The 26,048-nt window shown below is 38.3% G+C and overlaps 1 protein-coding gene across 1 annotated transcript in view; it reads left to right on the top strand.

Moving 5' to 3' along the window:
* il17rd (interleukin 17 receptor D) overlaps window positions 1-26,048 on the top strand; it is a 79,575-nt gene that overhangs the window by 47,543 nt on the left and 5,984 nt on the right. The window contains exons 4-10 of the mRNA XM_052017799.1: window positions 534-658; window positions 4,098-4,212; window positions 8,766-8,920; window positions 12,755-12,809; window positions 15,210-15,320; window positions 18,043-18,203; window positions 20,202-21,129. Of these exons, the coding sequence (XP_051873759.1) occupies window positions 534-658; window positions 4,098-4,212; window positions 8,766-8,920; window positions 12,755-12,809; window positions 15,210-15,320; window positions 18,043-18,203; window positions 20,202-21,129 (1,650 nt within the window). The remainder of the gene's footprint in view (window positions 1-533; window positions 659-4,097; window positions 4,213-8,765; window positions 8,921-12,754; window positions 12,810-15,209; window positions 15,321-18,042; window positions 18,204-20,201; window positions 21,130-26,048) is intronic.

The following is a 26,048-nucleotide window of genomic DNA, read 5'->3' as shown; positions in this document are numbered from 1 at the left end:
GGAGTTCTGTAGAGGGAGAGAATTAACGTTTGGGGCCAATAACATTTCCTAAGAAAAGTTGCAGCAATTTCTGTGTTTATTTCAGATTTCCAACATCTGTAGATTTTTTTTCTAGAGTTTAACTCATTACCACTCATCTTCCAGGAATGTCCATCCCGAACAAGCCCTGCTCCTCTTTCAGATTGCAGACTTGTTGTGTTAGTTGGTTATGTAATACTCATCTATAAAAGAATTTAATGGCTTAAATTACGTTGTGTTCAACTTGAGAAAAAGTGGAACATTTTACTTTGCAATGATGTTTATATTTGGGTATAGTTTGACTACTTTATGAATGGTCTGCACAACTTCCTCTGCAGACACCTTTCACTGGTGAGATTTGAGTGGCTTGCTAATGTATATAGTTATTAACTCTTTTCTTTCTGTTCCTGCAAAAGAATTACAAACTCTGTTAATTTACCTGCTGGTGCTCTGTTCTGGTGTTCACAATGTGTTTTTATATTTTTCTCTGTGTTGTGATTTATTTTTTTACCCAGGTATTGAATACATCAGAGGCTTCAAGATAATTCTTCAAGAAGCTAAGTCGGTTGGTGCTGAAAAATCATGTCAGGCATTGGTTTTAGAAGAAAGAAATCAACTCGCATATTTTAATAAAACTCTTGTAAGTATACTGACCTTCATGTGGAACAAATGTTTTCCAGATTTTGAATCAAATATTTACCTGTAACTTTAGATATGTTCAGCAAATGCACCGAGTACATTTGATTAGTTGCTAATGGTTCCCGACTGTGGTCTATTTCAAAAAATTAATTCAATATTTCCACTTTCCATTTGGCTCTTGTATGCATTTGCAAGTACATCTTTTGCTTTCTCTAAGCAAAAATCTTAAAGATTTATTATAGTCTTCTGAATCCTAGGATAGATAAAGGTCTCAAAATTACTCCCTAACATTTGTTAAATTTGCTGTGTGCATCAGTGGGTGTAATAGCACAATGGATATGTTATCATGGCAGTTTGTGAATTTGAATTCAGTTCATTTGACTCATTCAGAAATACAATTGTTAGTACTTCTTGTCTTTAGAAGGAAATGTTCCTCGTAGCTCTCTGATCTTCGATCCTTGTCTAATGCTGAGTGACAGTTGTGGTAGTTTAATTATGCTGGTGTTCTTTGGTACATTGGAGAGGAGGATATTCACAGTTGGTTGTTATGTAATAATATTGGGTGAGAACTGGAAAAGTTTCTGCTAATATACTTCTCACAAAAAATAGCGTTCAGCCACTTATGACTTTATCTTACACTTTGCAGAGGGATAAATACTGGAGCCATGGAAGTTCAGCCTAATAATAGTTGATATCTTTGGGATGAGACAAAGAGGGTAAATAATTTAAAAGAAAATGCACAGCATTTCCTACTAAAGTAATTATAGGTTAAGCACCATATTATCAGATGTAAAATATGTGATATAAAATTTGATAGATGATTGATGTGTGAATTGCCTTTGGATGATTTACTGTGTTAAAAATGATACATGCTATTTGTTGTACTGGGTGGTCTGTTTTTCAGTTAAGTAACCTTTTAATCTTTATTAAAAAAATGAGACAAATCAAATTGGTAAATATATTCCTGAGTATGAGTTTATAGGATGGACATGTAATGAGACAGGATTAGTTAATGATCTCATAGTAAGGTGTGATCATAACATGATAGAATTTCACATTCAATTTGAGTGTGAGAAACTTCAGCCTGAAACTAATGTGTCAATTACAACTAAAGGCACTTGCCATGTATGAACTCAGTTTTGGCTAAAGTGGACTGGGAGAATTGATTCAGTGGAAGATAATAGATATCCAGTGGTAGATCCTTAAGAATATATTTAACAATTCTCATCAAAGCTGTATTCTATTGGGAAATAAATATTCATGAACAAGATGATCCATGCATGGATAACCAAAGAAATTAAAAGGGCATGTAATGTCGCAAAGATTAGTAGTGAACCAGAAGATTGGGAATATTTTAAAAATCAGCAAAGATGACAGAGTAAATAGATTGAGAATAAAGCAGCAAGAAAAATTAAAACATTATATAAAAAGGAAAAGAGTAGCTACTATAAATGTTGGTCCCTTAGGGGATGAGACTAGGGAATTAATGATGAGAAAATGTATCTTGTCTTCATGGTAGAAGGTGCTGAAAGCATCCCAATAATAGAAGGAAAAAAAGGCCAAAGGTTGAGAAAAACTTGAAGCTTTTGTTATAATTAGAGAAAAAGTACTGGATAAACTAAGGAGATTGAAAATTCAAGTTCTTGAAGTCCTACATCCTAAGGTATTAAAAGAAATGACTGCAGAGATAATTAATACATTGATTGTGATCTTCCAAAATTTTCTAAATTCTGGATATGTCCCAGTGGATTGAAAAACTGTAAATGTAGTACCCTATGTAAGAAAGAAGAAAGATGGGCAAACTGGCCTATATTTAAACATAGAACATTACAGCACAATACAGGCCCTTCGGCCCACAATGTTGTGCCAACATTTTATCCTGCTCTAAGATCTATCTAACCCTTTCCTCCCACATAGCTCCCCATTTCTCTATCATTCATGTGTCTATCTAAGAGTCTCTTAAATGTCCTTAATGTATCTGCCCCCACAATCTCTGCTGGCAGTGCGTTCCACGCACCCACCACACTCTGTGTAAAAATACTTACCCCTGACATCCCCCTTGTATCTTCCTCCAATCACCTTAAAATTATGTCCCTTCCAATATCTAGTAACTCCTTCTAATATCTGTTGTTTGAAAATGTTGGAATCCAATAGGAAGGAAATGGTAGAAAAACATTTGAAAATAATAACACCATTCAGCAGAGTTGTCATCTTAGTTTTATGAAAAGGAATTAGTGTTTGGCAACTTTAACAAGATTTCTTTGTGGATGAAACTAACAGGTTGTATAAAGAGGAACCTATAGGTGTTGTGTATTTGGATTTCCAAAAGGCATTTGATGCAGTGCCATGCAAAAAATTGCATATGATAAGAGTTTGTGGAGTTGGGGATAATATATTAGCATGGATAGAGGACTGGCTAAACAGTGGGATGCCACACAGGGATCAGTCCTATCTACAATCTACATTAATGAAAGATAAAGAGACCAAGTATACTGTTGCCAATACCTAGGTAGCTGGGAAAGAAAGTTGTGAGGTGAACAGAGAATCTATTGCTAGATTAAGTGATTGGGAAAAATAATTGGTCGATGAAGTGCAACGTGAAGAAATGTGAGGTTATCCACTTTGATGGAAGGAGTAAAAAAGAATATTGTTTAAACATAGAGATGACAGAATGCTGCTAAACTGACAGATCTGGATGTCTTCATACATGAGACTCAATATTAGCATGTAGGTGCAGCGAACAGATCGTGAAGAAATGTGAGGTTATCCACTTTGATGGAAGGAGTAAAAAAGAATATTGTTTAAACATAGAGATGACAGAATGCTGCTAAACTGACAGATCTGGATGTCTTCATACATGAGACTCAATATTAGCATGTAGGTGCAGCGAACAGATAGATAAATAAATGTTGGCCTTTATTGCAAGGGATTGAGTGCAGAAGCAGTGAAGTCCAGCTATAAGTTATGCAGGGCTTTGGTAAGACCACACCTGGAACATAATGTACAGTTCTGCCCTCCCTATTTAAAAAGGGATACACAGAAAAGGTTCACTAGGTTGATTCCTGGAAGAAAGAATCTCCTGAGGAATGATTCAGCAAGTTGGCAATTTGTGTACTGGATTGTAGAAGAAAGAGAGTTGATGTTGAAATGTGAAGCGCTTGGAGAGAAACTCATAGGGTAGATGCCGAGTGGATGTTTCCCTTATTGGGGAATATGAATGGTGGAGCAGGCTTGATGGATCAGATGGCTATTGCCTACCCTGTTTCTTATGGGATATTGTAGAGGTTATTAGCCTAGATCATCTCAATCCAAATGATACATCCATGAAGGGAACATTAATTGTCATCTGCAACTCCTAGGATGTTGAGAGTATGAACTGGATTAATCTATGGTCTTTTCTGTTTCCAGTGCATTCCACATAAATTTGGTTCTCTTTTCAGGTTTTGAGGTCCCATCCATTTCGAAGTTTGAAGTTTAAAACACAATATAATGTGACAATTTTACCGTTTCCAAATCTTCAGGAAGAAAATAACACTTTTCAGTTTGAGGTTGAATGTAAGTATTCAGTGTGAAATTAATATGACGACTTATGAAGAGAATTACACTGAGTACAGAGCCTGGAACTAAATCATCAGTTATCATTAACACACCAGTTCAGCTTTAGTTATAATCTTTTGTGAAGAGGTAACTGTCATATGTTGAACACAACATCAAACATTGCCATTTGTGGCTTTTCTTTTGCTGATCATTAGCCTTTTGAATGATGATCCACAACATGTTGCAAATTGGTGTGATGGCGTGTTTTATACTGGGCTGCAATTAGTGGACTGAGTAATAGTGTTACGGGCTTCTGTCACTTGAATGTTCTGATTGTCTGATTTCATTTTAAGAAAATCTAAGCAAGTTTTTTTTGGTGGGGTGGGTGTTGTGTTGAAATGATACTGTCATTTTAATGAAATGGAATTTTGGAAGAAGCGGGTGACAAAAGGTGGGAATAAAAATAATTCCTCATTATTAACTTAATTCACACATTACTTTTAGTTATTTAAACTGCTAAAGATGAGGGAGTTATCAATAATAATATTCATTTTAAATTAGTGAGAAATGTTAACTAGATGTTTGAATGAAAAGTATCTTTTGACTTCTTTATTTTAACCATTTCAGGATGAAGTGATATGCCAACTACTTTCTCATAAAGTTCTCCCTTGCTGTGTTTTAAAATGGGCTTCATATTACCCTTTAAGTTAAGGAACATTAGTTGGTAGCAAGAAAGAGTCACTTTCTATATAAAAACAGAAGAATTCCCAAGATTTGAAAGCATTTCCTTCTCTTCCAATATTTATTAAGATGTATTGAAATAACCAAAAATTCAGGCTATCTAATTAAAAATAATGGCGAGGCTTTGGCATTCACTATCAAGGTGCAACTCCCATCAATTTCAGGCAGTCATGCAGGTGCAGTTGCAGGCTGAAATCAGAAGTTACTACCCCTGAAGCTGCGTTGTGACAGCATCCCACTGAGAGGCTGGCATTGAAATTTGGAATTGCGTGAAGTTACCATACATGTGTGACGTATCAGAATTACTAGAAAGAGTTAGGGTTTATCCATTCAACTGTATGTTAACTCACTAATGCATTATGTTGCCTTATTTCCTGTCAAAAACCTGCTAGGACTGAAGGTCTGCTTTTCATTCCTTCAGATTTTAGTTATTACTGGAGATTAAAAAATATTAAACTTTTTTTCCCTCTGTTGCTCTTTGTCTCCCTCCCTCCCATTCTTTCCATAGAACCATAGAACACTACAGCACAGAAAGCAGGCCATTCGGCCCTTCTAGTCTGTGCCAAAACGTTATTCCACTAGTCCCATTTACCTGCACCCAGTCCGTAACCCTCCAGACCTCTCCCGTCCATGTATCTATCCAATTTATTCTTAAGACTCAAAAGTGAGCCTGTATTTACTAAATCAGATGGCAGCCCGTTCCATACTCCCACCACTCTTTGAGTGAAGTTGTTCCCCCTAATGTTCCCCCCTAAACCTTTCCTCTTTCACCCTAAAGCCATGTCCTCTTGTACTTATCTCTCCTAATCTAGGTGGAAAGAGCCTACTGGCATTAACTCTGTCTATACCCCTCATAATTTTTTAAACCTCTATCAAATCTCCCCTCATTCTTCTGCACTCCAAGGAATAAAGTCCTAACCTGTTCAATCTTTCCCTGTAACTCAACCCCTGAAGACCTGGAAACATTCCAGTAAATCTCCTCTGCACTCTTTCAATCTTACAAATATCCTTCCTATAGTTAGGTGACCAAAATTGCACGCAATACTCCAAATTTGGCCTCACCAATGTCTTATACAACCTCACCATAACATCCCAACTCCTATACTCAATACTTTGATTTATGAATGCCAGGATGCCAAAAGCCTTCTTTACAACCCTGTCTACCTGCGATGCCACTTTCAGGGAATTATGTATCTGAACTCCCAGATCCCTTTGTTCCTCTGCACTCCTCTGTGCCCTACCATTTACTGTGTACATCCTACCTTGATTTGTCCTTCCAAAATGCAACACCTCACACTTGTCTGCATTAAATTCCATCTGCCATTTTCTGGCCCATTCTTCCAGTTGGTTCAGATCCCTCTGCAAGCTTTGAAAGCCTTCCTTGCTGTCCACTACACCTCCAATCTTAGTATCATCTGCAAACTTGCTGATCCAATTTACCACATCATCATCTAGATCATTGATATAGATAACAAACAACAATGGCCCCAGCACAGATCCCTGAGGCACACCACTAGTCAGAGGCCTCCAGTCTGAGAAACAATCATCCACTACCACTCTCTGTCTTCTCCCACACAGCCAATTTCGAATCCAGTTTACAACCTCTCCATGGATACCTAGTGTCTGAACCTTCTGAACTAACCTCCCATGTGGGACCTTGTCAAAGGCCTTACTAAAGTCCATGTAGACAACATCCACAGCCTTTCCTTCATCTACTTTCTTGGTAACCTCCTTGAAAGACTCTACAAGATTCGTTAAACACAATCTACCATGCACAAAGCCATGCTGACTATCCTTAATCAGCCCTTGGCTGTCCAAATACTTGTATATCCGATCTCTCAGAACACCTTCCAATAATTTACCCACTACTGATGTCAGGCTCACTGGCCTGTAATTACCTGGTTTACTTTTAGATCCTTTTTTAAACAACAGAACAACATGAACTACCCTCCAGTCCTCCAGCACCGCACCCATGGTTAATTTTAAATATATCTGCCAGGGCCCCTGCAATTTCTACGCTAGTCTCTCTCAATGCCCGAGGAAATAATCTTATCAGGCCCGGGGGATTTATCTACCTTTATTCGCTGTAAGGCAGCAAGCACCTCCTCCTCTTTAATCTCTATATGTTCCTTGACACTATTGCTTGTTTCCCTTCCTTCCATATCCACTATGCCAGTTTCCTGAGTAAATACTAATGCAAAAAAACTATTTAAGATCTCCCCCATCTCCTGAGGCTCCACAAATAGACAACCACTCTGATCTTCTAGGGGACTAATTTTGTCCCTTACTATCCTTTTACTCTTAGTATACTTGTAGAAACCCTTTGGGTTTACCTTCACATTATCTGCCAAAGCAACCTCATGTCTTCTTTTTGCCTTCCTGATTTCCTTTCTTACTTCTTCTATACTCTTCAAGTACCTCATTTGTTCCTAGTTGCCTAAACCTGCTATACACCTCTCTCTTTTTCTTAAGCAGATCGCCAATATCCCTTGAAAACCAAGGTTCCCTATACTTTTTAAATTTGCCTTTAATCCTGGCAGGAACATGCAAACTCTGTACTCTCAAAATTTCGCCTTTGAAGGCTTTCCACTTACTGAGCACATCCTTGCCAGAAAACAACTCATCCCAATCCACTCTTCCTAGATCCTTTCTCATTTCCACAAAATTGGCCTTTCTCTAATTTAGAACCTCAACTCGAGGACCAGACCTGTCCTTATCCATAATTAACTTTAAACTAATGACATTATGGTCACTGGACCCAAAATGCTCACCTACACATACTTCTGTCACCTGACCTGTCTGGTTCCCTAATATGAGATCAAGTATTGCATTCTCTCTCGTCGGTACCTCTATATATTGATTTAGAAAACTTTCCTGAACACATTTGACAAATTCCAAGCCATCCAGCCCTTTCACAGTGTGGGTATCCCAGTCAATATGTGGAAAGTTAAAATCCCCTACTATTATAACTTTCTGTTTCTTATATCGGTCTGCTATCTCACTACAGATTTGTTCCTCCAATTTTCTCTGACTATTGGGCGGTTTATAATACAACCCTATTAGTGTGGCCACACCTTTCCTGTTCCTCAGCTCCACCCATATGGCCTCTGTAGATGAGCCCTCCAAGCTGTCCTGTCTATGCACAGCTGTGATATTTTCCCTGACTAGTAATGCCACTCCTCCCCCTTACATCCCTCCCCCTCTATCACGTCTGAAACAACGGAACCCCAGAACATTAAGCTGCCGGTCCTGCCCCTCCTGCATCCAAGTCTCACTAATAGCAATAATGTCGTAATTCCCACGTGCCAATCCACGCCCTAAGCTCATCTGCCTTACCTACAATACTTCTTGCATTGAAATAGATGCACCTGAGAACATTACAAACCTTTGATTTCTGTCTATACCTGCAGTCCTCGTATGACCTTTTTCAGTACATTATTTAGCACTGTATTAACTTTTCGTATTAAAACCTCCTTGTTCAGACCTGAATACCTCGGTAAGAATTATTCAGTATGACTGGTTACAAAAATGCACTATTTTTTATACTATTTGTACTGGTCCCAAACCTTCTGTAGAAGACAACACATAGTATTGATTCTCTGATCAACAGAAATTGCTGTGCAAAAACACATGAAAATCTTGTTTGCACATTTAAGTGTAATGAATGACTGATTAGTGCTGTTCATTCAGTACTGACTCCAGAGCCAGGCCAAATGTTGCTTTGCAGAGAGAAAAAAACGTTTAAACTTTTTTTCCTCGAATTTAAAGACCAATAAAAGGAGTACTTAAGATAAGTTACTAATTCTCATTCTTCTTGTTTTTACTAATAGGCTGGTCTCCAAAGAATCTAGATGTCAACCAGCCATACCTATCTACAAACTTAAATGCTACTTTTGACTTGGCTCCTTCCATTTTTGGATTTAAAGCCTATCACATACGCTGTAAGATGAACACTGGTTTCCATAAAGACAAAAATATTTTTGTGGTAAGCATGCTTAATATCTGAAGAAAAGCTGTGGAACTTTGTAATGTATATTAATTGCCATAAGTATAACCATGGGAAACCTGCTCCCAGGCCTTTGATCCTACTTATTTCCAAAGCAGTGTTGTTCAGATCCTCTTGGTACATGTTCAAATGGCCAGCCTTTTCAGTTTCTGAAGCCACATTTTCCCCTTCAATTAGAATTTATTTTTGAGAGGACAGGGTTGTCTTATCAATGAGTGATAAAAGATGTGTATCTATAGACTAATATTGTATCCTGTAAGCTTTGTTTTCAAATGGTACAATGGGTTGAAAGGTTCTCTTACTATATGATTTAAGTCAATAAATCGTTTTTTTGGGTTGCACTACTAAAGTTAACTTTAAAACAAACTTTAATTGAACTTACAGAAATTAGTTAAAAGGTTAGGCTTTGAACATTCCTGTTAAGGAAACGATACTGGTATTGCTGCTTTTGAAGACAACTGAAAAATTATTTTGGCTTGACGTGCTTAATTATCAGCATCTGTTGTGAAGAACTTCATTATATTCTCTTTTGTATTAGAACTGGCCAGTTCTTATGAATGTTTGTTAACCTGTAACATTAACTCAATTTTTATGCCTGTATAGATGCTGCCTGACTCTCTAAATATTTTTAGCATTCTCTTTTATTTCAGATTTCAAACACTGGTGAAATTATTACATCTTACAGTCACAGAATTGTTTTGTTTCTCCTTTGTTCTCATTCATCTCCTTCTGTTTCCATCTTCTCCAGACAGATCAACTGTGACTAATAAGCCTTTATCTCCCTCTCTCAGCAGACTCCACCATCCTTTGTGTCATTCAGTCCCTCTTGGTCTCCATTGTATCAATGTTTACTCCAGCCCTCCCACTTCCCTGCAACTTAAAACTTGTTTGAGTTCTAACTTTTACCATTTCTGGTGAAGGGTCTTTTAGCTCTGTCTCTCACTCCATAGAAGTTGCCTGACCTGCTGAGTATTTACAGCAATTTCTGTTGTAACTTCATTCCATTTCCTTGGAAGGGAGAAATAGCTGCCACTGTGCTGATTATCCAGTCATTTTGCCTCATCATAGAATCACAGAACATTTATAACACAGCAAGAGTCAGAGAATTCTGGCGGAGGGTCATAGACCAGAAACATTGACTGTTTTTCTTTCCATAGATGCTGCTTGACTTTCTTGAGTTTTTCTATCATTTTATGTTTTTGTTTCAGATTTCCAGCATCTGCAGTTTTTTTGATTTTCATTTCTCCTCTGTACTCTGTGCGATGTAATTGCATAATTCCTGAACTGCATGGAGAGCATAGGCTGTGGTCAAAGTAGTTTTATATGCAGCTCCAGCATAAAGCTCTGATATTTTATGCTTTAGTTAATAAAGGAAAAACATCCCTTATGGTGCTTTTCAACCACCTTATCAACCTGGCCTGCTACCTTTAAGGAACAGTAAACATGTACCATAACGTCCCTCTGTTCTTCCACACCTTTCTGTATCCTTCCAATTATTGTGTATTCTCTTACCTTGTTCAGCCAGCATAACAGTATGACCTCACACTTATCCGGATTAAATGCCATTTGCCACTTCCCGTCCAACCGATCAGATTCTATATTTTCCTGCAATCTAAAGCTTTCCTCCGCACATGCCCAGTTTATGTATCATCTGCAAACTCTTTTCATGCCCCTAAATTTCAGTCTAATTCACTAGTGTGTACTACAAAAAGCAAGGGACTGAGTACTGAAACCTGTGGAATCCCACAGGTAAAGGAGATCTGAAGAGTAAGTTTTCACACAGAGGGTGGTGGTTACTTGGAACAAGCTGCCTGAGGAAGTGGTAGAGGGTAGATATAATTACAAGATTAGGAAGTTGTGGGAATGCTATGCTGGCACTGGAAGCGTGGCGACACTTGTGAGCTGCCCCCAGAAGACGCTACACAAAAGATGTATTTCACTGTGTGTTTCCATGTACATGTGACTAATAAAGATATCTTGTCTTTTATGTTTAAAAGGCATTTGGACAGGTACCTAGATTGGAAAGGCACAGAGGGATACAGGCCTCATGCAGGCGAATGGGATTAGTGCAGTTAGGCATCACAGTCGACATGGACAAAGTAGGCTGAAAGGATTTATTTCTGTGGTGTATGATTCTATGAACTCCATATGATTATCTGTCAGAAGTTAAGATTAACCCTCTGGCTGTTGAACAGTGAACTAGCACTTCAGCAGCTGAGGAAACAATTTTGAATGTGCAAAAGCTTCTTTCACCAATATGAAATATTTTAATGTACAGAGAAAGCTGGTGGAGACTTGTTTTTTCCCTATTGGAAGTTATTTCCTTCAAGTCTACTGAGTCCACATACTGTATCTGCTACCGCAACCCTTAATGAGCAACCAAAATGGTATCTGCCAAAGGTCAAGATAGTGAGACAAGTCCCCAAGAAGTACCATGTCCCTCGATGGCTTAGAAGAGAACATCATTAATATCCATTCAATCATATATATTACTACATAAATTATATACGTTACTGCATTTTGGTAAATGACCCTGCTGTGAAAGTGAGATTCTTCAATTTATACTTACATAATGACTTTAATATAATGTTGCTACATGAACTCAATGCCTGCAGACCACAGTGTTATCAGTTAACTCAGATGAGATAATGCATGTGAGTTCTCCATCCAGTGAGGATGATGAAGTGTTTGCGTTTCACTGAGTTAGAACACAACGTCTGGGTATACCTCAGTAGGGGACTGCTGAAATACATCCATGCATGGGAAGAAAGTTCAGGTTAGTTCTCAGGCATGGGAGTGAACATTTTAATGGCTTTGCACTTTAGCTGCTTACTTTTAAATATTTTTTGCTAAATCCTATTTCTTTAGTCTAAAATGCCTTCTGGTGAATGGAATTGGCTCAAATTTCACCGTTCCAAATGAGACTTTGACTTCTGTGTAAGCCGCCTTAGTACAGCATGTTCGCATCTGTTTGCAAACAAGTTGCAGCTGTGAGTTGGGGCACATGCTCAAAGAGATTATTTTACTGCATCTCAGTAGCTGTGCTGCAATACATTCTGTGTGACTCTTATGTAACATTCTGATCAACCTTGTTCTCTTCTATCTACTTATAATTAAGTGGTTCAGATTTTCTGGGGAAGTGCACCTTTATAATAGTGCATCTGTGTTGTCAGACCTCTTGAACTATAACCAAGAAGATAATGGAATAATTAACGGACAGTGTCATTTATGGGATTCAATATTTTCCTGGGAATTTTGCTCTATCCACCATTATTTCTTGCTGAAAACAGTTGAAGAGCAATTTTTACAGCCTCCCTCTAGATGAAAATGGTATAATTGTGTTGGATTTCCACTAGTTTTCTTGTCACTGATCAATTGTTCTCATGGAGGTGTGGACACTTTTGCATGGCCTCCCACTACCAAGTTGTTGTTGTGTATTCTAATTAGAATTTCAAGCAAATTGGAAGTTACTAATCCCAATATTGGCATACAAGTTTACAGTGCACATTGCCAAAGTTGTTATTGTGGGAAAATCTGAGTTAATGATTTTACAAAGATGGTATTACCCACAGACTACCATCAGGTAAACATGCTGAAATATGCCAGCAGTCTCTTTTCTCCATTCCTCACTTGTTAGGCACATTGATTTGGCGAGGGATATCCTGTTGTTCTGTACCCATTCTCATTTTCTACAGAATGCCTTGTTCCAAATAGAGTCTGAATAATACTGTAATATTAACCTTAATCTGTGGATGTACAGTACATTTTTGTAAATTGCCTAATCTAAAATCATCTCATGTCTTTTTTCATTAGGTGACGGATTCCAGCAATACCACCGGAAAACAGGTCAATTTTACAGTGAGGCCAGGTATGCACTATTTTCAGGGCTGGATTACAGTGAGAACAGTCAGAATTCAGTACCCCCACGTTCAAGTATACTTAAAAATTGCAAACAAGTAACTTGCATTGTGAAAAGAAATTAGTTTGGTGAAAGGTATTACACTCAATTTATGGAATGAACAACTAGTATATTTGAATCTGGACTATGCTTTTGAAGAACAGTTCAGTTAGGGATAGTCAGTGTGGCTTTGTGTGTGGGAAATTGTGTCGAGTTTTTTGAAGAGGTGACCAAAAGGATTGATGAGGGCGGGGCAGTGGATATTGTCCACATGGACTTTAGCAAGGCCTTTGACATGGTCCTACATGGTAGGCTGGTTTGGAAAGTTAGATCACATAGGATCCAGGGCTAGCTAGACAGTTGGATATAAAATTGGCTTGGTGGTAGGATTCAGAGGATGGTAGTGAAGCGTCGTTTTACAGTTGGAGGCCTGTGACCAGTGGTGTGCCACAGTGATTGGTGTTGGGTCTACTGTTGTTTGTCATCTATATTAATGATTTGGATGTGAATGTAATGGCATGGTTAGTAGGTTTGTGGATGACACCAAAATTGTTGGTGAAGATTATCTAAGATTACAGCAGAATCTAGATCGACTGGGAAAGTGGAGCAAGGAATGGCAGATGGAAGTTAACTCAGACAAGTGCAAAGTGTTGCATTTTGTGCAGTTAAACCAGGGCAGGACTTGCACAGTAAATGACAGGGCCTGGAGAGTGTTGTCGACAGGGACACCTAGGGGCGCCAGTACATAATTCCCTGAAAGTGGTGACATAGGTAGACAGGGTGGTGAAAAAGGCATTTGGCACACTTGCTTTCATCGGTCAGGGCATTGAGTACAAGAGTTGGGATGTCACATTACAGTTGCACAAGTTGTTGGTAAGAGCATGGTTGAAGTACGATAAGCAGTTCTGGTTACCTAGCTACAGGAATGATGTTGTGAAGCTGAAAAGGTGCAGAAAAGATTCACAAGGATGTTACTGAGACTGGCAGGTTTGAATTATAAGGAGAGACTGGATAGGCTGAGGCTTTTTCCCCTGGAGCATAGGAGGCTGAGGGGTGACCTTATAGAAGTATACAAAATCATGAAGGGCATAGATAATGTTAATGGTCACAGTCATTTTCACAAGGTAAGGGAGTCTACAACTAGAGGCCATGGGTTTAAGATGAGACGGGAAAGATTTAAAGAGGGTCTAAGGGGTAGCTTTTTCACACACAGAGGTTAGTATATATAACAAACTGCCAGAGGAAGTGGTAAAGGCAGGTACAATTGCAATATTTAAAAGACATTCAGACAGGTACCTGCATAGGAAAGGTTTTGAGGGATATGGGCCAAATGCACGCCAAAGGGACTTGCTCAGGTAGGCAACTTGGTTGGCATGGATGAGTTGGGCTGAATGGCCTGTTTCCATGCCATATAACTCTATGCCTAAACGATTTCTTTATTACCTCTGCAATTTTTTCTCCATCAGTATTTCTTTTCGAAACCTACTGTTGCATCTGATTCTGTGAAGCTCTATCAAATTTCCTCTTGGCCTTTTCTACTTCAAGGAGAACAACTCCAGCCTCTCTGGCCTGTTCATGTGAATGTAGGGTAGGCATAATGACTCCTAACATCCCTCAAAAAGGATCTTCAAAGCAAATGTTCTAAGTTAGGCTGATTGTTTAGTCCTTTTGAACCTCAAATGTTCTGTTCCTCAAATGGTTAGCATGTAACAATAGAAATGATCATTTATTTACTTATAACATCAAATGCTTCTTCATCTCTATCTCTTCCTACCTCTCTCCCTCTTGAAACTCATGCCCTTATGAAACTATTGGTTATATTTAATCTTCTTGCTTCCTCGCCTAACTCAGTTCTTCACTCTTGTTGTGCAGATACATCTAATACTGGTAAAGGTTCCATTACTTTGCCCAAGTGGCCATTGTTGAAGTGGGAGCCTGGTGAATTAGATCTGGGCCAACTCTGCTCTATCAGAACTTGTCCTTATCAGACCTTCACAAAGGTGCACTTTCAATTGGGTTCCTGGCTACCAGAAATGGCCATAGATAATTTGCTCCCTTTCCAGCCCAACCATGGCTGAATTTGGATAACTAGGAGACAGATGGTGGATATAAAGACCTTTGTTTGTACAGTGGCAATGCATTTATCCAGTGAACAATCAGGTAAGTTGTTGATTCACTTTGACAACTTTTGTACTTCATTTCACTGGTGTGCAGTTTTAATAATTCACCAGATCAATTGGATCTCATGACTCTACAAAATAATTTCAATACTTAAGATTTACGAAGAAGTAAAGTTCTGTTGCTGATAGCTTTGTGGTTAAAAAATGACAGGATTAATATGCAACTAACTTTTTTTCCCTCTTCCATCAGTGCACTTCCCTTGGGCTGGTCCAATCCGAGCGATTGCCATCACTGTTCCATTAGTGATTGTGTCTGCAATTATCACGCTCTTCACAGTTGTCTGTTGTAAGAAACAGCAAAGTAAGAAATGTGCTACAACTTTGTTCAGTGATGTATAAAACAAAAATCTATTCTTCTGTTGTTAATTTGAACTTTCCTTGTCACATATCAGGATTTTTATTTGTGGATGTTGTTGAGATGGAGAGAGTTCCACTGCCTTGGAGTCAGATTGTCCCTTCCTATTGTATTTTGCATGAAGCTGAGACAGGGGACATGGGAGTAGCTTTGAATATCTGCTCCTCTGGCCAGCTCCCTAAAGGGGGAAGTGGTCAGGAATTAAGCCCAAGTTTTCTATTGGGGCAGAAAAATAAACAAAGACCTGTATGCCAGCTGTGAAATTAGAAAATAAATAATGCTGAGGGATAACTTAAGTAACTCAAGAGCAGTTTTCAACATTGCCTGGATGGCAATTCAGTGCTTAATTATTTGTACAATCTGCACAATTTTCTTTCCATTTGAGACTGAACAAATCTTAGGTTCTAAGAGGACAGGCAGTCCAACAAATCTCCACCACGTTAGAACTCTGGTGACAAAATGAACATGATTCTCCCAATTCTTCTGGTTTAAGTCAATTGAGACAACTCAGTTAATCAGGGAAGCATGGTGTCTTATTACATAAGTCATTTGTAGTGATTAGACCAAATTAATACCATGCGTATCTTGCCATGAGGTGGAAACAGTAATGAGTTATGGCAGAGCAAACATCACCCTGTGTTAACTTGGTCCACCTTTTGAAGAATTTTAAAAAAGGACCCAGCAAAAAAATTGCTTGAACTTCCAGATTAAGTCACAAAAGGATTATACTGCTGCTACTTTGATGTTAATGTCAAATATAAGGAAGTGCAAGTTGGCTCTGATTTTCTTTCAAAAAAAAATTCACTGGATAGAAAGCATCTAAAACAGTTATATTCTTGAGCAAACACTACTTTTTCTCAAAATTTCTCCCCTCTTATGCATAAAATTGACAAAATAAAGGGCACATTCTCATGCAGTCCCTCTCCAGCAGCAATCAGAAACAGACATGCCAATCAAGTTCTAATGAGGTCTAAGAAGCAGCGAATGAAATTCATCTGTTTAAAACTGCATTGCTTAAGGGAAAAATAATTGCCAAGATATAGGGATAACTGCTTGCTCTTTTTACATTCATGTGAACAGGCAGATGGTAGCATGAATGAATGTGTCCTCAGAATGGTGGCACCTCCACAAAATAGCATTTCCTCAGTATTGCACTTAAGTACCTATTTACATTATATGTTCAACTCCTAGAATGAAGTTTGAACACAAATAGGTGAAATATTCTCACTGATTTGAAAATGTAGGCGTTTCAGAATATACCAAATTTTACTGAATCTGATCCAAAAGCAAAGTATGTCAGATGTCGGAAATCTGAAATAAAACAGGAAATGCTGGAAATCCTTAGCTGGCTAGGATGTATCAGGAGACTGAAACCAACTTAATGTTTTATGTTAAAAAACCAATAAAACACAGATGCTAGAAATCTGAAAATGCTGGAAACACTCAGCAGGTCAGGTAGTATCTGCGGAAAGAGAAACAGAGTTAACATTTCTCTTTCCACAGATGTTTTCAACCTGCTGAGTGTTACTAGCATTTTCTGTTGTATTTCAACCTCCCTCTGTCGATTTTGTAATGAGAATCTGTCAAAAGTACATAAAGCCTGCTGCTTTCATTTATAAAAGCATACCTTTGTAGAATTAATATATAAATTTACCCTTTCTGAGTTGGGGCTGTAGTTTTATCCACTAGACGTTGGATCGGGCTTAAAGTGGATTTGAGATTTAAAAAGGTAAAGAAATAGGCATGCATTGCTTTATTTGCATGAGAGCAATTTTAAGTCAGGAATCTATATTTACCAGAAGAAGAACATTGGCAGGCAAGTAACCCTAGCACTTATGGGATTCCTAGATCATTAAAGGAACGTGGAAGCTTGAAAATTAAGTGATAAAGGGCAAGTATGAAAGTGATCCTGCACAGAAATATGGGGGAAAAATTAAGTCAGTTTGAAAATACAATGAAACCTCCAGAATGATTATTCCATTTATAAATTCCCAATAAAATGGTGTCGCAAATTTGACGCTATCTGAGCAATTGCAGGTGTGGTTCTTAACAATGTTTTGTTATGGGATTGATCACAGTTTCCACTATCTTATTTAAGATAGGCTGTTCATGTAACTATAAACAATTTTTGCATGCAAGTTTTTCAAAGAATGAATATAATTGATGCAAAGTCTTCCCTTCATTGTGAATTAGAATATCGAGCCACTCCAGAGCCAAGCTGGAACAAAAAGCTTTCAGGCTATTTACAGATAAAAATACAGTTCCTGATGTATTAGTACTATGTCTGTGACACTAATGTAATTTGCCTAACAAAAGATAAAAAAAGAATGGATTTTTTTGGCAAATACATATTGTTTTTTTTAACAGGAATGTGTGCCTTTATCTTAAAATTATGTAAGACAGAAAAGTTTACATTTCATAATGCTCATTCCATGTCATGAATTCAGTCTGTTCTCCAATTAATGCCCAAGCAAAGCTGCCATAAAGTCTTTGAATTGATTAATAATCATTTAAAAACAGCCGGCAGGTTTATTTTGTTTATGTTCTGGTACGTAGCAACGTCGTTGAATATTGACAATTCTGAAGCAGTCAGTGCATTCATCTTGATCTTGGAACTGTTCTGGTTTGAACTGCTTAAGCAGTTAGCTTATTCTTTTTCTTTTTATAGATCCAGTATATTCGGAACTGGATGAGGAGAATTCAGAGTCATCTCCTTCTCCACGGTCTAGGCCAAAGGTTTTCATTTGTTATTCTAGTAAAGACTGTCAGAAACACCTCAGCGTCGTTCAGTGTTTTGCATTCTTCTTACAGGACTTCTGTGGCTGTGAGGTAATTTTATTTCTATGTGTAAAGTACTTGAAAACCTTTGGCAAGAATTTCAGGGCATAAAGTGCCAGAATCATTGCAAATCCGTTACACTTTATATTGAGATGTTTTAAACAGGTTTAATTGTAAATTGACAATGTTTTAAGAAGCTAACATCTTTGGAAATTAAAACGTTTGAAAAATATTAGGACATGCTATATTTTTGCCTTGATTGAATGATGTGTAGATATTTTCCAGACAGAAATTTATGGGTAGCAAGAGAACAGAGGTTTTTTTGGATAACTTGTGTGAAGCTCTCATCATGTCTTCATTACTTCTCAACACAATTATTCCAAAGCTTTCCTGTCTCTCTTGCAAACAAAATAAATTTGAACTCACCCAAAGCTCTTCTGCTCCCAACTTAAACTAAGTTCCATTTCACCAACATCCCTATATTCATTGATCTACTTTGACTCTTTGTTTTGTGTCAAGTTTTGGATATTTATATTCCTGTGAAGAAACTTTGGTCAATTGACCACATTAAAGGCAAATATATAAATAGAAATTACTCCTGTTTGATATGTGTACCAACTCATCTAATAATAATTTAGTAGCATACTCTTATTCTTACCATGTGAATTTACAGTTACTTATACCAGTTGTGGCCTTGAATTAAAGCACACCAGCTGTACCCTCCATAGTTTGTTTCTCAGCAACGTAAAATAACACATCTGCTGAAATGAGCACCATTTTGTTATAATTGTAATAAAATTATAATATTCTCAGATTGTATCAGTAGCTATTTGAGATCAATATTGTTGAAATGGTAGTTTGTGCTTATGGTACAACTACTGATTTTTTAAAAAAAAACAGTTAAGATTTAAGTGCTCCCTGATGGTGATTACTTGTTCTGAAGTGAAGGGACATGTTCGGCACAGCTTTGTGGTGAGAATGGCCTGAATTGTGCTGTAGTTTTTCTATGTTTCTATGTGTATCTTTCTTGGTATTTTCAATTTTACTTTTATAAAGGGGCTTATTTGAAGCTCACTTTGAGGGGAATTACATGCAGTTTCAGTTTACTAGTTTTTCAGTCAAATATTCATTTGAAATAAATCCTAAATTTTCAGCTTTTAGTTTTTGAACCTTGTTCTTACAAGTACAAAAACACATTGTGGTTTCAACAAGATCTGTACAGATGACAATTTTTGGACAAGAAAACTGAAAACCACAAATCCTTGGCAGACTGAATGAAGCTTTTCTCTCCATATCTTTTTGATTTATATTCAATCTCATGTTAGTTCTCTCCATCTTCAAGTTTAATTGTAGGTTCCAACATCTGTTAGCCTGCTGTTACTTGTCTGTGTCTCTATTGTAATCATTTAGCCTTGGGTGATTATTTTGTTTTCGTACAATCTGCTTGGGCAAGAAGTACTGCCAATTTTAGTTGCACACTTATCTCAGGAACTGAGGCATAACTGATTGGTGAAGCCCTATCAAAGCTGAAACCTGAATCCACAAAGTTGTGAACTTAACGCAGTGTTTCCTAAGTGTTGATCTTTCAAAATGAAGGTAATGAGATTTCCAGTTTTCCAAACTGCAGTCATCTGCTGTGCATATGCCAGCATTTAATGATGTCATATTTGTGCACTGTGTCTTTTCACTCAAGTATCTAGCTGTTATCCTTAATATATAAGGTAACTTCACTCTTAGGCAGAGTATTTACCTGCAATCCATATTCATAAGGCAGCTAATACAGGCTCCCTTTTATATAAATTGTCAGTAAGCTTTTCTATTGAGAGTAAAAGGAAAAAGTCTTAACCGACTTGAAGTGAATGGACTGGGATTAAACATATTTGTAGCAGGCATACAGTGCAGGTAGAAGCTAATTTTGTAGAAAGTTTAAAATGGTTTCTCTCATTTTGTAAAACCCACTATTGATAAAAGGGTTGGACTATCAGAAAAAAAGGGGTTCTTTGTCAAAATGACAGTAATGGTAATAATATGTTTTTTGTTTTTAAATAGGTTGCATTGGATTTATGGGAACAACTGGAAATCTGCAAGGAGGGGCAAATGGACTGGCTCAGTCAACAGATTATGGAATCCCATTACATCATTGTTATTTGCTCAAAGGGAATGAAATTCTTTGTTGAAAAGAAGCAACATAAACATAAAGGTGGGTCTAGAGTTGGTGGGCAAGAACTTTTCATTGTTGCTGTTTCCATGATAGCAGAGAGACTGCGGCAGGCAAGATTACATTCAGGCAATCCCTCAAAATTCATTGCAGTCTACTTTGACTACTCCTGCGAAGCAGACATTCCTGGCATCCTAGATTTGGCATGTAAATACAAACTGATGGATCATTTCCCTCAGCTCTATTCTCACTTACATGCTCGAGATCACAACCACCCGGAACAGGACTCGTGTGAAGTGAATGTTCGCAAAAGCAACTACTTTAGAACTAAATCAGGGCGTTCTCTGTACATAGCCATATCTAATATGAAACAACTTATTGAACAAGAGCCTAACTGGTTTGAGAAGCAGCTGGTGTCAGGCCTTCCTCTGCTCCCTCGTCACCAAGGACCAATTAGAGCTGACTCTGGACTTGTTCTGAATGAGGTAGTTTTTAAACAGCAGATAACTGACCATGATTTTCGCTTGAAAACTATTGCCGACATCACTCCAGTCAATTCAGTGTCCTATTCAATAATTCAACATTTGAGCATTACTGAGGACGCGGACGATTCTGACCATCAAGATGTCAGTTCTTTGCGGAGACCTTTGCCACGGATGGTGGCAGCTGTAAACCTCCCAGAAATGCCCCGTGACTCTGGAATATATGACTCTTCCATTCCTTCATCAGAACTCTCATTGCCTTTAATGGATGGCCTATCTTCAGACCAGGCAGAAACTGGCTCCATTGCAGACAGCGTCTCCTCATCCTCGGGGTTAGGTAAGATATCTTGAAGGTACCAAGCACAACAGTAACTATGATAACTTGTACTAATGTACATTTATGCCTTGGTTAAAAATGCATTTCATATAGATATGAGTGTTGTGAGAAATTATTTTAGATATCCAATCAACTTCCTATCATATGGGAGTTTACAGTTAAAATGTTATCCTTTAATTTGATGTTCATTGTAGCCAGTTGTTATTCTTACTTAGGAATATATTAAAGATATAAAAAGCAATAATTGGAAATATGCTGCAAATGTATGAATTAGTTGAACTCAATATAGACAGCGATCTGTATACATCAAATATGCAGAATGGACTAAAGACAAAATGCTGGAAATAGTTGGTGGGTCAGGCAACATCTGTGGAGAAATAGTTTTCAGATTGTTGACCTTTCATCAGAATAAGTGAAAGTTAGAAAACAAGCATGTTTTAATTGCAGAGAAATGACAGGGTAGAGTGTCGGTAATTGGGTGGAGACCAAGAGAAACTGAATTACAGAGATGGTGTTATTGCTAGCTGAGAGCAGGTGATAGAGGCTTGTAAATGACAGCTGATCTGTCGGCAGAGGGAGATGAGTGAGTACAGAGGAGAGAGAAAATCTCCTGGAACTCTGAGATACGGAATGCTGCAGTTGCTGAAAATACCCACCAGGTCATGTAGCATCTGCGAAGGGAGAAAAATGGAGTTTATGTTACAAGTTGATGGCCCTTTATTTAAATTGGCCAGTTCAGATACAAACTGGAAAAGCTAGTTATTTGAAATTGTCGAATTTATTGTTGAGTTCTGAGGGCTCTAATTTGCCTAGCTGGAAGATGAGATGCTGTTCCTTGCTTACATTGGGCTTCCTTGGAATAATGTAAGAGGTCGGAGTCTGTGAAGGTGATCTTGAGCTTTCACTTGTCTGTTACTTTGATTCCCCACCCCTCTCCAATGCTCACCTCTTTATCTTTAGCATCTTCCACTGTTCCAATGAAGCCCATTGTAAGTTTGAGGAACATCTTCCAATTAGGCATGTTACAGTCCACAGGAACTAACATTGAATTCAGTAATATCAGCGCCTTTTCAGTTTGTGTCCGAACTGGTGTCACGGTGATGTTGCCATTAGAGCTACAGCCCCACAGCTCCAGCAAACTGGGTTCAATCCTGACCTCCAGTGCTGTCTGCATTGGAGTTTGCAAGTTTTTGATGACAGAATAGGTTTTCCCCAGATGCTTCTGTTTGCTCTCACTTCCTACAGCATGTTGGTTGGTAATTGCTTTAACTTGCCCCTCTTGTGCAGGTGAATAGTAGAACCTGGAGGCGGAGGAGTTGATGGGAGTGTGGGGAGAGTAGATTATATTGAATTAGGATTTGTCTGTGAACCACTGTAGACAATAAATATCCAAAATTACTTCCTTCTATGTCATAAATAACTATGGAGAAATAGGTTCATCAACTTGTAACATTAACTCCCATTTTTTTTAAATCCACAGATGCTGCCTGACCTGCTGGCTATTTCCAGCATTCTCACTTATTTCAATGTGTTCTGTATCTCGCAATTCTAGCATTTTTATCCCTCTATCTTTCCTAGTTTCATTCATCTCCCACTATTCACATCTCCTCCAAAGATCATCTGCACTTAACAAGTCTTCATCGCCATCTCTGTCAACACTAATGCCATCTGTGTCAGTCAGTTTCTTTTGGTTTGCACCCTTTTTGAAGACACTCCCTGTGACTTCTCCACCCTTCTGATTTCTTTGCAACGTAAAACATACTTTATTTGCTTACCTTTCCTGATGAAGAGTTATTACTCTGAGACATCAGTTCTGTTTCCTTCTCCACTGATGGAGCCTGATTTGCTGAGTATTTCCAGCATTTTCTCTTGTTATTTGAGATTTCCAGCACCTGCAGTTTTTTTTTGCTTTTCAGTACAGATGGTCATCATGTCCCAAACATTGGAATAAATCAAGAAATAAGTTGGTTTGCTTCAATAATCTAAACCTTAATGAAGGTTATGATTTGATCATCACATGATACTAGGAAATTTAAAATCATAACTTTATTTTCACTTTTCAAGATGCACATAAAGAGCAATGGGAGCAAACGTTATTTAACCTACTAAGGTCATTTCCACAATCGTTGTACAATTTGATCTATCATGTACCCTGCCTGATTTTTAATCTCCATTTGAAAAGCTGTGTTAGGTATCTCTCACTGCCATAGTAAGACAGTGGGATTGTTTTTCTGATGCAGGCTTCCAAAAGTATCTCTCCTGCCAGTTGAGTCATTTTTGGTATAGTTGTGCAACAACCTTCCACAGCCTTAAGAGGGTGCAGTCGTATCAAAATGTTGGAACCACATGGAAAAGGAGTACGTTTGCAGTTTCGTCCCTGACTATCCAACGGCAGAAGCTTTTGCCCTTATTGTAAATAAAGTAAAAAGAAACTTGTTATAAAACACTTTAAGTATTCAGTTATGTTTTGTATCAGTAACTAATTGAGCATTGAAGATCCATTAATCTTTCATGTAGTTTGAGAGTATGTGAATCAAAGTGAATTGTAATAATCTCAGAACTGTTCTTTAAAAACTCATTGAGATTAATTAATTAGTTGCCATTAATTATTAAATATACCACTTTAAAGTGGTATTTTTATCTGGCTTCACTAAAGAAATCTGTTATGAATTTGTTTAAAAAATCCTGTCCAGTGCACCCTCCACTCCCAGTTGTTTGCATTCCCCTGTGCAGGTTACTCTCTAATTTTCATTCATTCTTGTAGGAAAGTACCAGTCATTCATTTGATGCCTCACTTTATAAGCACCCAAAAACAGAGAGATACCATCTTCTTGCAAATTAAGCAGGTGTTTCAAATGTTTGATGTGAAAATTAACAGGGAGTTGATATTTTTCCATCTACCAAGGGATATTTTTACATTAACTTAATTATAGTACGTATTTCCTTATGTCTTGGATGTTCACTCCACGTCATAAGGTTCTTGAAATGTTAAAGTCAGATGTTAATAGATTTAAGTTTAGAGTCATAGAATTACACAACATAGAAACAGGTCCTTCAGCCCAATTTGTCTATGCTGACCAAGTTGTCTACCTGAGCCCAATTTACCTGCATTTGGCCCGTGTCCCTCTAAACCTTTACTATCCATTGCACTTGTCTACATGTCTTTTAAGTATTTTCAGTTGTACCCATCTCTACAGCTTCCTCTGGCAGCTCGTTCTATATACCCATTTCCCTCTGTGTGGAAAAAGTTGCCCTTTGGGTCCCTTTTAAATCTTTCCCCTCTCATCTTAAAGCTATGCCCTCTAGTTTTAGACTCCCCTACCCTGGGAAAAAGACTGTGACCTAGACTTAAATCTATTAACATCTGACCTTAACATGTCAAGAACCTTATTAATGGAATGAACAGAACATCCAAGGCGTAAGTAAATAGATACTACAATAAAATTAACTATTTATGCCCTCATGATTTTATATACCTCTGTAAGGTCACCCAGTTTCCTGTGTTACAGGGAAAAATTTCCAGCCTATCCAGCCCCTCCTTATAACTCAAGCCCTCCGGTCCCAGTAACATCCTCATTAATCTTTTCTGCACCCTTTCCAGCTTAATGACATCCTTCCTATAGCTGGGCAACCAGAATTGCACACAATACTCCAAGTGTGGTCTCACCAATGACTTGTACAGTTGCAACAAGATGTCCCAACTCCTGTACTCAGTGCCAAACACCACTTTCACCACCCTGTCTACATTCAGGGAACTATGTACCTTTTCCCCATAGGTCTCTCTGTTCTACAGGACCCTGCCATTTACAATGCAATTCCTTCTCTGGTTTAACTTACCAAAGTGCAACACCTCGCACTTGTCCAGGTTAAATTCCATCTGCCATTCTTTGGCCCACTTCACCAGTTTCTCTAGGATCCATCATAATCTTAGATAACCGTCTTCGCTGTCCACTATGCCACCAATTTTGGTGTCATCCACAAACTTAGTGACCATGCTAACTATATTCTCATCTAATCGGCAATATAGAAGACAAACAACAGTGGACCTAGCACCGAACCCGGTGGCACACCACTGGTCACAGGACTCCAATCTGAAAGCAACACTCTACCACCACCCACTGACTCCTTCTACCAAGCCAAGTTTGTATCCAATTGGCCAGCTCACCCTGGATCCCATGTGATCTAATCTTTCAGACTAGCCTACCATGCGGGACCTTGTCAAAGGCCTTGCTAAAGCCCATGTAGACAACATCGACCACCCTGCCCTTGTCAATCCTCTTCGTCATCTCTTCAAAGAACTCAATCCAATTTGTGAGACACGGCTTCCCTCGAACAAAGCCAGGCTGACTATCCCAAATCAGTATTTGCCTTTCCAAATCTGGTAGATCCTGTCCCTCAGAATCCCCTCCAGTAACTTTCACACCACTGATGTTAGGTTCACTGGCTGACAGTTCCCTGGCTTGTCCTTGCAGCTCTTCTTAAATAAAGGTGCATTTGCCAACCTCCAGTCTTTTGGTACCTCACCAATGACTAATGGTGATGCAAATATCTCTGCCAGGACCCTCACAGTTTTATCCCTGCCTTCCCACAATGTCCGAGGATACAGTTGGTCAGGCCCAGGGATTTATCCACCTTAACATGTTTTAAGACAGCTAGTAGCTCCTCTTTTGTAATGTGTACGCGCTCCAAGATGTCACTATTCATTTCCCTTAATTCCTTAGCTTCCATGACCTTCTGCACAGTAAATACAGATGAAAAATATTCATTTAAGACCTCACCCATCTCCTGTGGCTCCACACATAGATGATCACATTGATCTTTAAGGGGACCTATTCTCTTCCTCGTTACCCTTTTGCTCTTAATATACTTGTAGAACCTCTTAGGATTCTCCATTACCTTATTTGCCAAAGCTATTTCAT

Source organism: Pristis pectinata, chromosome 6, assembly GCF_009764475.1.
Source record: "Pristis pectinata isolate sPriPec2 chromosome 6, sPriPec2.1.pri, whole genome shotgun sequence".
Taxonomy (NCBI): Eukaryota; Metazoa; Chordata; class Chondrichthyes; order Rhinopristiformes; family Pristidae; genus Pristis; species Pristis pectinata.
Note: the sequence above shows the minus strand (reverse complement) of the source record. Positions and strands in the feature narration are given on the sequence as shown.